The sequence below is a fragment of the Spea bombifrons genome, chromosome 12 (assembly GCF_027358695.1).
Source record: "Spea bombifrons isolate aSpeBom1 chromosome 12, aSpeBom1.2.pri, whole genome shotgun sequence".
NCBI lineage: Eukaryota > Metazoa > Chordata > Amphibia > Anura > Pelobatidae > Spea > Spea bombifrons.
In genome coordinates, this window is record NC_071098.1 from 26,756,552 (window position 1) to 26,770,464 (window position 13,913).

General features: G+C 42.1%; 2 protein-coding genes across 2 annotated transcripts; both read left to right on the forward strand.

Moving 5' to 3' along the window:
- Positions 1-770: 770 nt before the first annotated feature.
- On the forward strand, positions 771-3,530 carry LOC128470046 (protein phosphatase 1 regulatory subunit 15B-like). Its single transcript, XM_053451872.1, has 3 exons — positions 771-950; positions 1,647-2,735; positions 3,060-3,530. The coding sequence occupies exons 1-3, from the start codon at positions 915-917 to the stop codon at positions 3,294-3,296; spliced, it is 1,362 nt and encodes a 453-aa protein (XP_053307847.1). The 5' UTR covers positions 771-914; the 3' UTR covers positions 3,297-3,530.
- Positions 3,531-9,720: 6,190 nt separating this feature from the next.
- Positions 9,721-13,471, forward strand: LOC128469706 (protein phosphatase 1 regulatory subunit 15A-like). The gene is made up of 3 exons (XM_053451511.1): positions 9,721-9,993; positions 11,313-12,380; positions 12,683-13,471. Exons 1-3 carry the CDS (start codon positions 9,958-9,960, stop codon positions 12,917-12,919), a joined length of 1,341 nt encoding a protein of 446 aa, XP_053307486.1. The 5' UTR covers positions 9,721-9,957; the 3' UTR covers positions 12,920-13,471.
- Positions 13,472-13,913: the final 442 nt, after the last annotated feature.

The window sequence follows — 13,913 nt, forward strand, 5'->3', positions numbered from 1 at the left end:
CTCTTTTGCCCCTATAGCAGATGCCCGTGATTTAATGTTTCATTTTTTAATATTCTTTTATTATTTTAAATAAAAAAGGTAACGGATTGTCCCGCCATCTTTCTGCTCCTGGTGGGGTGGGGCCAGTAGAAATACTGAACTTGGGTGAGATGAATGAAAAGGTTGATGGTGAAGGAAACGAGGAAAGGGATTCTTTAGGCTGGAATTGAGATTTTTTTGCATTGTTACATACTTCCTCGAGACGTACTTCCATTCCTACGTGAATAATCATTCACCTTTTACGCTTCTCCATATGTAAACAGGATATCAGGATAAATAGAGATTTAGGAAAAACACATTTAAAAGCTTGTATTTTATTTGTAAAAAATTGTTTATAAACCCATTCACGATGCATAATTTGTTGTTGCTTAATAAATGAATAAATATAGAAATTCCTTTTCCTGACGTGACGCATTTTCCCTTCCCCAACGTTACCAGAAATACAACAGGACTTTCTCATCTCCATGGCAACAGTTGCTCTGGTTTCTGCACGTCACAGGCCCGCCCTCTTCTGGTCTATGAAGGAAACCTCACGTACTTTCTCATGAATTTCCATGCCGCGCCCCCATGCCGTTCCCATTGGTTGGCAGGCTTCACGAGGGTATATATGGCTGAGTCACAGCGTTCATGCAATGATTTGTTTTCCAGAAGGCTAATGAAATGTTGAGATATCGCTGAGCGGCCCGATGGTCTGGCATGGAGTTATCCTATAGCTGCTTTATAGAGGACAAAATGCGGTTTATTCTGAGCGAGCGGACGGAGAGGAGAACTGCGTTTCGGCCTGTTGTTTATTTCCTCGGGATTCACCCGAATATTCAGGAGCCCCCGGCCCAGGAGACCATTACCAACTTCTGTTGGAGCGCCTTCCTTACTGGATGATGACGTCATATTCAGACTCCTACAGTAATATGGTAAGTATCCCCATACTATAAATCACGTACATAATCGGTGTATTGTTATTATTTTTTTCTATTTTACCGGTAATAACTGCTGTAAATCTTACGAAATCCATAGACACGTGATGGCATTGTGATCGCTTTTATGTGATGTAATAATAATAATAATAATATATGCGCATAATATCAGAAAGGTAAGGCTGACGGCACGAGACCTTTTAGTATCTATATCTGTAGCAGGCGAGGGGAGTCTAGATGAATGGGTCCTGATACATACTAGGCTAGGACAGCAGGCAAAGATGTCTACTCCCATGTCTGGCTTCCGATCATGCTTTTTGTGTTAGTCATTTGAAATGTAGCCAAAGACCTGCTGTGGAATTGCATAGGGAATTAGAGGGTGAATCAGCATATAATAGAATCGTTATGAGACTATAAACATTAACGTCATCCATTTAAAACCCCCGGCATTGTATGTTCTAGGTGGCACCCCCATGACATCATTACATGATTCATCATATTACATGGATCCCACATCATCAGTACCCCTGGGTTTATGTGCTTATGTTTTAATTTGAAACATAAGCTATTATGGACAAAGATCCCTATCTCTTATTTTTGGTCCTGCTTAAACAGCTACATGGAACAAGAGCTCTTCATGCCCTGTGATTTCTGACAAAGCCTTACATATGCGTTTTTCCCCCTTTTCTATAGATAAATACAGTTCTCAAAATGAGTCTTTACCTCCCGTTTGGTTCATACTGGAGAAACTTTACACTTCCGGTGATCGGCTGGCACAAGGGAACTGCCTTCCAGATGAACAACCTTGGACACCTCTGGGTGCCGGGCATCCATACCCAGCTGGACACAGATTTGGTTATGCTCACAACGGCTGCCACAATAACGCAGTCGTTGGTTTCCCTGGCCAAAAATATAATGCACAAGAGAGCATGGCTCTGGAAGCTGTTCCGGAGTGCATGGATGACCAATTTATACAGAAGAGCGCTGTGGTGGTGTTCGCGTGTTCCAGATTTTTTATTGGTGGCTAGACGTGTTTTCACCGACAACTATTCACAGTCCCAACTACTGCGTCATAAAGATGTAAACATGAGTTCCACGACGTATATAAAATACGACTCAGAGTGTTTGATGGAGCTGTCAGATTCTGACACTGAAGACATGCCAAGCGAGTGCTCTGAGGAGCCTCAGGATATGGACGTCCTGGTAGCTGAGGATGACTTTATGGACCAGACGGTGAACAAAGAGGCTGTGCTGACATCCTGCACAAACCCTTTAATTCTCTCCATGATCTGCTTACCATCAGAAGAGGAAGATTGTAAAAGCATGTCTGAATTTATTTCAGATCCACCAAATACATCAGAAGATGAGGATACGTCAACTAAGAATGAGGAACATTCTAACACTGAAGATAGGTCAGTGGACAGTGGTGTGCAGGAATTGTTGACCCCTGGGGCCAGAGATGAACTGGACAGTGACGAGGAAAGCAACTGGTCTGAAGACTCTTGGGACACAGAAGACAATCTAGACTGGGACACAGAAGGATCTGAGTTATGGGCCTCCTTCTGTAAAAATGATGACCCATACAATCCTCTATCCTTTTCCATGCCAATCGAAAGTTCTAAAGTGGCTAAAGCAACCAATGACAGTATTTACGAGGGTCCTGAAGGTGATTGGAAGGAAAAGAATGGAGACCACTCTAAATCACAGGGAGGAGCACATGGTGATACCAAGAATGATAACAAGAGTGACGAATCACCCAAAAAAAGTGGCAAAGTTCAGAAAGTAAGTATGCTCTTTCAAAGCGCTATGTATTCTAGAAACCCTGACACGTTCTGTCACTATGTGAGTTCCCTGTAACAGTCTTACTGTTTATATCCCGGTGGGGCGAGGATCTGCATCTTGTTGGGACCCTGAATGTAGAAGAACAAGAATAGCTTCTTAAAATTGGTTGAATTGCATGACCCTTGTTCTTGAAGCCAAAATCTGTTGGTACCAGATTAATACTCCTGCGCCACAAAATGGGTGGCATTAATAATTTTACTGCCCATACTAATAAAGCCGGCCATCGCTGCAGAAGGTAACCTGATTCTTCTGTTTCTCCTCCAGGTTCGGTTCTCTCCTGTTGTCTCCGTCCACCGCATGATCACCTGGGATTATGCCTACAGAGCAGCTCGCAAAGGCCCCTGGGAGGAATACGCACGGGATCGCTGCCGCTTCAAGAAGCGCATTACCGAGGCGCAGGCCGCCTTAGGCTTCTGCCTGGAACCGCAGCACAGAGAGAAGATGTGGGCTCGTCTCTGTGAACTGGCGCCTGATTATTATGAAGACGAGACTTTCCGGTGAATGTTTGATTCCTTGGCGCGGGGCCCTGGGCAGTTTTGCAGTTGTTTGAGAAAATGTTTAAATAAAATTCAGTATTGGACTGATGAGGCTAGGCAGGTGTCTGATTACTAGGCAGTCTTTGCTCTTAAAAGTATTTATTTCCTAATCCCTTATTTATTGAAGACACTTTATTTATTACTTTTGCTACACAAGAGCCTTTATTTTTTACCTTAATATATTTTATGTTAAATTGTAATTCTGGAACATTTGAAGACGGAAACCACTATGTAGACACACGGACTCTAGCACTGAAAGGTCATCAAACATTAAACCACGTTTATCTAGATGATAAACTCAAGGACCATCTAAGCTTCTAGATTTAAGAGAATGTATGGTGTCTGAAAGTGTAACTAGACTTATCATTTTGGAAATGCAATAAAACCTGCCCATTCCTGGGGCAGAAATATCCTGTTAAACATACCGTGTGCTTTATTTGAATTGCTTTTTATTTGGTATTAAAAAATGTACATCAAATTATTTCTGAGTCTGTCAATTTTACAATGAGGTTTTTGCGTAGTCACTGTTTTAAACAGAATATCGAAGCTTCCTTGCATGATGGCAAAAATGTCTTTATTCAACTTTGTCTTTAGTGCACCCATTTAAAATATATTTTTCTTTTGAAATAATTATATATATAAACCATCATTTAGTATGAAAAATATCTAAAAATGTGGGGGAAATTAGGAATAAGAAGGAACCTTGGACACCTCTGGGTGCCGGGCATCCATACCCAGCTGGACACAGATATGGTTTTGCTCACAACGGCTGCCACAATAACGCAGTTATTGGTTTCCCTGGCCAAAAATATAATGCACAAGAGGGCATGGCTCTGGAAGCTGAGTGCATGGATGACCAATTTATACAGAAGAGCGCTGTGGTGTTGTTGGCGTGTTCCAGATTTTTTATTGGGGGCTAGACGTGTTTTCACTGACAACTATTCACAGTCCCAACTACTGCGTCATAAAGATGTAAACATGAGTTCCACGGCGTATATAAAATACGACTCCATCAGAATCTTCCATCAGAAGATTGAAGAGGAAGATTGTACAAGCATGTCTGAATTTATTTCATATCCACCAAACACATCAGAAGATGAGGATACGTCAACTAAGAATGAGGAACATTCTAACACTGAAGATGGATCAGTGGACAGTGGTGTGCAGGAATTGTTGACCTCGGGCCAGAGATAAAATGGACAGTGATGAGGAAAGCAACTGGTCTGAAGACTCTTGGAACACAGAAGGCAATCTAGACTGAGCCACAGAAGGATTCGGATTATGGACCTCCTTCTGTAAAAGTAATGAATCATATAATCATCTATCTTCCTTATGCCAATGGCTAGACATGTTTTCACCAACAGCTATTCACAGTCCCAACTACTGCGTCATAGAGATGCTAACATGAGTTTTACAGCGTATATAAAATACGACTCAGAGTGTTTGATGGAGCTGTCAGATTCTGACACTGAAGACATGCCAAGCGAGTGTTCTGAGGAGCCTCAGGATAAGGACCTCCTGGAAGCTGAGGATGACTTTATGGACCACACGGTGACCAAAGAGCTGACATCCTGCGCAAACCCTTTAATTCTCTCCATGATCTGCTTACCATCAGAAGAGGAAGATTGTACAAACATGTCTGAATTTTATAAAAATTGCCTATTGGTGCCTTGAAAGACAATTCAGAGAAGGAAGTAGGAACAGCTATTAAAAGTTTTCCATCTGGAAAAGCACCTGGCCCAGACGGGTTCACTATGCTTTACTACAAGACACATGCACCCCTACTGACACCACATATGACATCCATGTTCAACGAATAAAAAATCAAAAGGGCAGATGTCACAAGAATCTCTGACGGCAAAAATTATCACTATTCCCAAGCCAGGAAAAACACCAGACACATGTGCCAATTTCAGGCCCATTTCCTTAATGAATAATGACTCAAAAATGTACGCCAAAGTAATAGCAAAAAGACTATCTAATATTGTGCCTTACCTCATTGATAACGACCAGGTGGGATTTGTGAAAGATAGACAACCATCTGACAACACAAGAAAATTTATTGATCTCACTTACTGGATGTCTTCATAACAGATGCCTTCTCTGCTCCTTTCTTTGGACGCAGAGAAGGCATTTGACAGGGTGCACTGGAAGTATTTGGAACAGGTCTTAATTTACAAAGGTTTCCCCATAGAATTTATTAGAATGTAATGGCCCTCTGTCGTCACCCTGCTGCAGTCGTCTCCACCTCAGGTACAATCTCCACACCTTTCCATTTATCAAATGGTACTAGACAGGGATGCCCATTATCACCTATCTTGTTCGTACCAGCCTTAGAACCATTGGCAGATAAAATAAGAGAAGCCGATAACATACATGGTGTCAGATTGGGTGACAATACCCACAAGCTAGGTCTATATGCTGACGATATAATGCTGTCTTTAACCCGCCCTGAAGAATCTCTGGATGCACTTTTTTCAATATTGCATGATTTCGTAAATATATCATATTATAAATTAAACATCACAAAGACACAAGCTCTTCCATATTATATACCTTCTGACGCATTGAATTCACTTAAACAAAAGTACAGTTTTATCTGGCAAACTAAGGACATATCCTTTCTGGGGATACAGTTAACTAAAAATGTGTCTAATCTTTATGAATATAATTTTAAAAAGATTTGGCCTTTGCTAAGAGAAGAACTCTGGTCATGAGGAAAGTATGAGCTGTCCTGGCTAGGCAGGGTTGCCGCCCTTATAATGTCTTTGTTTCCAAAACTCCTATATATAATTCGCACAGTTCCAATAATACTTCCCTCAACATTCTTTAAAATGATAAAAACAGATATCAGAAGATATATATGGGGAACGTCTTTCCCAAGAACTATAAAACTGGAAGTTCTACAGAGAAACAAGATACATGGTGGATTAGGCATCCCTGATTTCCATAAATATTATTTAGCCACAAACACAGCCACCAATATAAAATTTTATATTCACTCTGACAAGCCAAAGTGGATATATATATAGAAAATATATATAAAAGATATATATAGAGAGCCACCCCACTTACGGCTATGGCCCCGATTAAAACACCTGGAAATATTGACACAGATGCATGGAACTCTTATGGATTTCATTATGTAAATGATCTTTTTTTGGGCAACACTATTAAGGCATTTGACACTCTACAGGCAGCATACAATTTACCAGAAACAATGCGGATTCAATATGACATCATACTAAATGTTATTAGAAGTTCCATTGATTGCCCTGCAGAAGACGTGAAAGACTGGTCAATACCCCTCACAAACCTAGAGAACATCTGCTTAAATCATCCCAATAAAGCACACATGATCACCAAGAGCTATAGTTACTTCTCAACTAGTCTTTCTAATAAACATTCTCATACGATTAGTTGGGAAAAGGAACTAAGTTTTGAAATGGATCTGTCAGAATGGTTTAGGATTAGAAATGGTCTACAAGGGGTCACTCGGTGTGCTTCGCATTGGGAAAACCACCTTAAGATATTTTATAGATGGTATTCATATCCTTCTAAACTCAGTGTTATGAAATCATCTCAGTCCCCACTTTGTTGGAGAGGCTGTGGAGCAGTAGGACATATGGAACATATATGGTGGTCCTGTGCCAAACTGACCCCCTTCTGGTCACGTATTCTCACAATGGTCAAATTAATAGCAACTTCCATTAGCTCTCTGACCCCAAAGATGGTTCTATTCGAAGTGATTCCCAGTGTTATTCACAAAGTACGGAGAATTATCCTTTCTCATTTATTCATTGCTGTCACTTCTATTCTCCCTGGACACCGGGGTAAAAAAAACTGTCCCAAATACACAAGAATTCTTGACACTTTATAAGGAAAATAAATCTCTAGAACTCAGTGTACGTCATTTGACGATATAATACCCTACATTAAAGTACCATTGGGATGAATTTGATAGGAAGCGTCGTAACAAATTTAGGTCAGAATGGGACTCTACTTAGGAAAAAAAGAGAAGTGTATTGGGTCATTTTCTAAGTTAAATTGTGATATATGAAGATTGTACATCTCATTATACTCTCATGTGGATGTACTGCAGTATATATGAAAAATTTACATTAACTATTGTAAGTAGCGTCCCCCCTCCCTTTTTTTCTTCTTTTTTTCTGTATTCCTCTCTTAAAAGTTATACTTTCTGTTATATGAAAAACCTTTCAATAAAAATTAATTGAGGAAAAAAAATAATAAAGACAATTCAGATGCTGTTAGAAGACTGTGCTGCTTTAAATCATCTTCTAGTGTGAGATGTCCTGAGACCTGATACCACATTCTGAAATCGGATCAGGTGACACTTATTGCTGAAGAGCCTTGACTTATGGGAATTGTCTGACACAGGCCTAGCAACCATTCACATGACCCTGACGCGTTCTCTCACTATGCGAGTTCCCTGTAACAGTCTTACGGTTTATATCCCGGTGGGGCGAGGATCTGCATCTTGTTGGGACCCTGAATGTAGAAGAACCAAAATGGCTTTTTAAAACTGGCTGAATTGCACGACCCTTGTTTTTGAAGCCATAAGCTGTTGGTACCAGATTAATACTCCTGCGCCACCGAATGGGTGGCATTAATAATGTTACTGGCACTCGCTGCAGTAGGTAACATGATTCTTCTGTTTCTCCTCCAGGTTCGGTTCTCTCCCGTTGTCTCCGTCCACCGCATGATCACCTGGGATTATGCCTACAGAGCGGCCCGCAAAGGCCCCTGGGAGGAATACGAGGAATAAGAAGCGCATTACCGAGGCGCAGGCCGCCTTTGGCTTCTGTCTGGAACCGCAGCACAGAGAGAAGATGTGGGCTCGTCTCTGTGAACTGGCGCCTGATTGTTATGAAGACGAGACCCTCCGCTGAATGTTTGATTCCTTGGCCCGGGGCTCTGGGCAGTTTTGCAGTTGTTTGAGAAAATGTTTAAATAAAATTCAGTATTGGACTGATGAGGCTAGGCAGGTGTCTGATTACTAGGCAGTCTTTGCTCTTGAAAGTATTTATTTCCTAATCCCTTAAAGTTCACCTAAAATTGCACCAATAATCTTCACCAAACTGGGTGGCAGAGTCTCAATTTCACAAGCCAAAAGTGTTGTGCTGTAAAAAAAAAACCAGGTGCAATGGATGGTATAAATATGATAACAGCCATTGCGTTTTTTTTTACTTCCCCGAAACTCACGACTGCTGGTCCCTGTAAAAATCACCCTCCCTCCGCTTTACATGGGTCCATATACCACCCACACCAATTTCTTCACTGTCAGCAATTGAATCCCTTGTACCCCCCATGCACTGTGCCCTCTTTTCACACCCACCGGGCCCAGCAGTGTCTGGTCATCATGAGCTGCAAGCTCAGATCTCAGCTAGAGTGATGAATTAAAATCATTCCCATGTTATTTGTGGAGAAATTTGCAGTACAAGAACTAGGAATTCTGTGTGAGCTGGGGCTTAAAAGATGCCTTAACAGTACAACAACTAGAGATTATTATCCCTGTAAAGGACCCTTGTTAGCCGGAGGTATAAAGGTCCTTTGGCTGCGTATGAACTAGATGTCCCACCGTGAGCCATTTAGTTCCTATCCCTGCTGGGGACCTGTGTGAGCTGAAGCATTAATGGTCCCTTTGCGGTATAAGGACCTGTGCCCACGATGGTGCAATAGGTCCAGCTTTCTCGATGTGCGTTGGATGGTTCTTATTAACTTGAGCAATGGCCAAGTCTTCGTGTGGAAAAAAAAACTTCGTATTCCACGAATATTCACTCATTCCAGTGTTCTTTTCGGGCAAATATTCCTTTTTTTTTTAGCAGGGGTTAATACGGGGTTAACACGGCTAAAATATGCAGCAGTTTTGGCGCTAGGAACTTAGAGGTCCGTAACACCCCCACCCCAAGAGACTGCAGCGTTCTGTCAAAGCTCCCCACGTTACAGCAGCAGCAGTGTGATATCGGCTCAAGCTATTCCCAACCATTTGCATTTCCTTCTTTGTTGTTTCCTGTAGTACTTTGTATCATGTGACCATTGACCAAAGAGTCACATGATATGTTGACATCACCAGAGTCCTTCTACTGGAAAGGAACCAGAAGCTACCGCCCTTTTCTAGAATTCCTTTTCATGACGTGAGGCATGTTTCCTCCCCAAGGTTACCAGAAATACAACAGGACTTTCTCATCTCCTTGGCAACAGTTGCTCTGGTTTCTGCACGTCACAGGCCCGCCCTCTTCTGGTCTATGAAGGAAACCTCACGTACTTTCGCCTGAATTTCCATGCCGCGCCCCCATGCCGTTCCCATTGGTTGGCAGGCTTCACAAGGTTATATATGGCTGAGTCGCAGTATTGATGCAATCATTCTTTTTCTAGAAAGCTAATGAAATGTTGAGATATCGCTGAGCGGCCCGATGGTCTGGCGTGGAGTTATCCTATAGCTGCTTTATAGAGGAGGACAAAATGCGGTTTATTCTGAGCGAGCGGACGGAGAGGAGAACTGCGTTTCGGCCTGTTGTTTATTTCCTCGGGATTCACCCGAATATTCAGGAGCCCCCGGCCCAGGAGACCATTACCAACTTCTGTTGGAGCGCCTTCCTTACTGGATGATGACGTCATATTCAGACTCCTACATTAATATGGTAAGTACCCCCCCTGCTATAAATCACGTACATAATCGGTGTATTATTATTATTTTATTCTATTTTACCGGTAATAACGGCTGTAAATCATATGTAATAGGTAGACATGTGATGGTGTTGTGATCACCTCTATGTGATGTAATAAAGGTGCCATATTTTATATATAAACCTTTTAGTGTCTATAGGGTAGCTGGCCAGGGGAGTCTAGATTAACCCCTTCAGGACCGGGGGTTTATTTTTTTTTTTTTACCATGTTTGCGCTAAATGACCAGAGTAGTTTTTGTGCTTTTACTATGACTTTATTCAGCTGATTGCCCACTAACTCATTAAGTGCACCCCTGCACGTTATATATTGTTTTTATATAAAACAGTATATAAGGGTTTTCTTATGAAATAATAACTGTATATAAACCATGATTTAGTATGAAAAACATCTAAAAACTGCTAAACAAAACTATATTTTTTTTGAAAGCTGATATTTCAACGTATATTACTATGGGCATTTTAACACTTGATTAACCATTTATGTGCCAGGCTATCCTAAACATTGCAGTGAAATGTCATTTTTGACAACTTTATCCAAACACCATATTTAAGTATTTTTTTCCCCTAGATACTTGAAATTAATAAAATAACTTGTGATTTGTATTCAGAAATAAAAGTGATCAAAAGGCTTGTGGGGGCTCTTTTTTGCTGTTGCTGGTCGGGCTTCCAGGCAGACCAGCAGCAGCAGAGCCTCGTACAAAATGGATATTAACCCCTAAAGTGCCACGATTGCGGCATTGAAGAGGTTAATGCTGCACTGTTGCTCTCCTGGAAAGAAGCAGCAGTGCCCCCGCGATCACCAATTGTGGGGACATTTATTTATTTTTTGGGGGATGACATACCAGGCACGTCGCAGAACCCCTGAGCCCACTTGGACATGGCATACCTGGTACGTCGCCAGACGCGGAAGGATTAATGGGTTTTGATGCTTGGCTGTGTAAGTAGTTGATACTGGGCTGGGGCAGCAGGCAAAGATGACTAATATAATCGTTATGGGACGGTAAATATTGTCACTCATTTAAATACCCCAGCATTGTATGTTCTGGGTGGTACCCCCATGACATAATTACATGATTCATCATGTTACATGGATCCCATGTCATTGGTGCCCCTGGGTTTTTGTGCTTATGTTTTAATTTAATGTTATTTTTGGTCCTGCTTAAATCTCCTGCTGTGGGATGTTGGGGCAAAACCCGCAACATGGAACGAGCTCTTCATGCCCTGTGACTTCTGACGAAGCCTTACATATGTTTTTTTTTTTTTCCTTTCTATAGATAAATACAGTTCTCAAAATGAGTCTTTACCTCACGTTTGGCTCATACTCGAGAAACTTTACACTTCCGGTGATCGGCTGGCACAAGGGAACTGCCTTCCAGATGGACAACCTTGGACACCTCTGGGTGCCGGGCATCCATACCCAGCTGGACACAGATATGGTTTTGCTCACAACGGCTGCCACAATAACGCAGTCGTTGGTTTCTCTGGCCAAAAATATAATGCGCAAGAGAGCATGGCTCTGGAAGCTGAGTGCATGGATGACCAATTTATACAGAAGAGCGCTGTGGTGGTGTTGGCGTGTTCCAGATTCTTTATTGGTGGCTAGACGTGTTTTCACTGACAACTATTCACAGTCCCAACTACTGCGTCATAAAGATGTAAACATGAATTCCACGACGTATATAAAATACGACTCAGAGTGTGTGATGGAGCTGATTGACGTGCCAAGCGAGTGCTCTGAGGAGCCGCAGGATATGGACCTCCTGGTAGCTGAGGATGACTTTATGGACCAGACTGTGAACAAAGAGCCTGTGCTGACATCCTGCACAAACACTTTAATTCTCTCCATGATCTGCTTACCATCAGAAGAGGAAGATTGTACAAGCATGTCTGAATTTATGTCGGATCAGCCAAGTACATCAGAAGATGAGGATATGTCAACTAAGAATGAGGAACATTCTAACACTGAAGATGGGTCAGTGGACAGTGGTGTGCGGGAATTGTTGACCCCTGGGGCCAGAGATGAAATGGACAGTGACGAGGAAAGCAACTGGTCTGAAGACTCTTGGGACACAGAAGACAATCTAGACTGGGACACAGAAGGATCTGAGTTATGGGCCTCCTTCTGTAAAAATGATGACCCATACAATCCTCTATCCTTTTCCATGCCAATCGAAAGTTCTACAGTGGCTAAAGCAACCGATGACAGTGTTTACGAGGGTCCTGAAGGTGATTGGAAGGAAAAGAATGGAGACCACTCTAAATCGCAGGAAGGAGCACATGGTGATACCAAGAATGATACCAAGAGTGACGAATCGCCCCAAAAAAGTGGCAAAGTTCAGAAAGTAAGTATGCTCTTTCTAAGCGCTATGTATTCTAGGAACCCTGACACGTTCTGTCACTACGTGAGTTCCCTGTAACAGTCTTACTGTTTATATTCCGGTGGGGCAAGGATCTGCATCTTGTTGGGACCCTGAATGTAGAAGAACAAGAATAGCTTCTTAAAACTGGCTGAATTGCACGACCCTTGTTTTTGAAGCCAAAAGCTGTTGGTACCAAATGGGTGGCATTAATAGTTTTACTGCCCATACTAATAAAGCCAGCCATCGCTGCAGTAGGTAACCTGATTCTTCTGTTTCTCCTCCAGGTTCGGTTCTCTCCCGTTGTCTCCGTCCACCGCATGATCACCTGGGATTATGCCTACAGAGCGGCCCGCAAAGGCCCCTGGGAGGAATACGCACGGGATCGCTGCCGCTTCAAGAAGCGCATTACCGAGGCGCAGGCCGCCTTCGGCTTCTGCCTGGAACCGCAGCACAGAGAGAAGATGTGGGCTCGTCTCTGTGAACTGGCGCCTGATTATTATGAAGACGAGACTCTCCGCTGAATGTTTGATTCCTTGGCCCGGGGCTCTGGGCAGTTTTGCAGTTGTTTGAGAAAATGTTTAAATAAGATTCAGTATCGGACTGATGAGGCTAGGCAGGTGTCTGATTACTAGGCAGTCTTTCCTCTTAAAAGTATTTATTTCCTAATCCCTTATTTATTGAAGACGCTTTTTGTTTACATCATTGCTTTTGCTACACAAGAGCCTTTATTTTTTTACCTTAATACGTTTTATGTTAAATTATCAGTCTGTATTGATCATAATTCTGGAACATTTGAAGACGGAAACCACTATGTAGACACACGGACTCTAGCACTGAAAGGTCCTCAAACATTAAACCACGTTTATTTAGATGAGGAGGTTCTAGGTTCCCTACTCAACGACCATCCAAGCTTCTAGATTTAAGAGAATGTATGGTGTCTGAAACCGTAACTAGACTTATTTTAGAAATGCAATAAAACCTGCCCATTCCTGGGGCAGAAATAGCCTGTTAAACATACTGTGTGTTTTATTTGAATTGCTTTTTATTCTGTATTAAAAAAAATGTACATAAAATTCCGAGTGTTAATTTTACAATGAGGTTTTTGCTTAGTCGCTGTTGTTAAGCGTTATATGTAAGTTTTCTTGCATTATGGCACAAAAAAAACAACTTATTACATGGGTTTAATGTGGAGATTTGACTCGGGTTTAAAGCGGACGGGTTTCGCTGTAACAAAAGAACACTACCTCTCTCGAAGAAGTTATTAGAAGTCGTAGGGATGCCCCTACTCTGCGGGATTAATTACCCCGACTAGCTAGTAAATCCTGCCCAGCCTGTTTAATGAGTCCTTTAACGCCAGCAACCATCTCTCAAAAGAAGACCAAGAAGCTGAATTAGCAACAGGAGGTTTTATTCAGTGACAACCAGGTAACAATAGGTACAAAACAGCATCGCCACGAGGAGCGGTGGTACAAACTACTCTATAATACGCATCCAACGGCTGCCCCCGTGGGCCCT

Coding starts and splice junctions, on each gene's coding strand:
- LOC128470046 (XM_053451872.1), top strand. CDS start 915: ATGATGACGTCATATTCAGACTCCTACAGTAATATG. Junction 951..1,646: donor CAGACTCCTACAGTAATATG/GTAAGTATCCCC, acceptor CCTTTTCTATAG/ATAAATACAGTTCTCAAAAT. Junction 2,736..3,059: donor AAAGTGGCAAAGTTCAGAAA/GTAAGTATGCTC, acceptor TTTCTCCTCCAG/GTTCGGTTCTCTCCTGTTGT.
- LOC128469706 (XM_053451511.1), top strand. CDS start 9,958: ATGATGACGTCATATTCAGACTCCTACATTAATATG. Junction 9,994..11,312: donor CAGACTCCTACATTAATATG/GTAAGTACCCCC, acceptor TCCTTTCTATAG/ATAAATACAGTTCTCAAAAT. Junction 12,381..12,682: donor AAAGTGGCAAAGTTCAGAAA/GTAAGTATGCTC, acceptor TTTCTCCTCCAG/GTTCGGTTCTCTCCCGTTGT.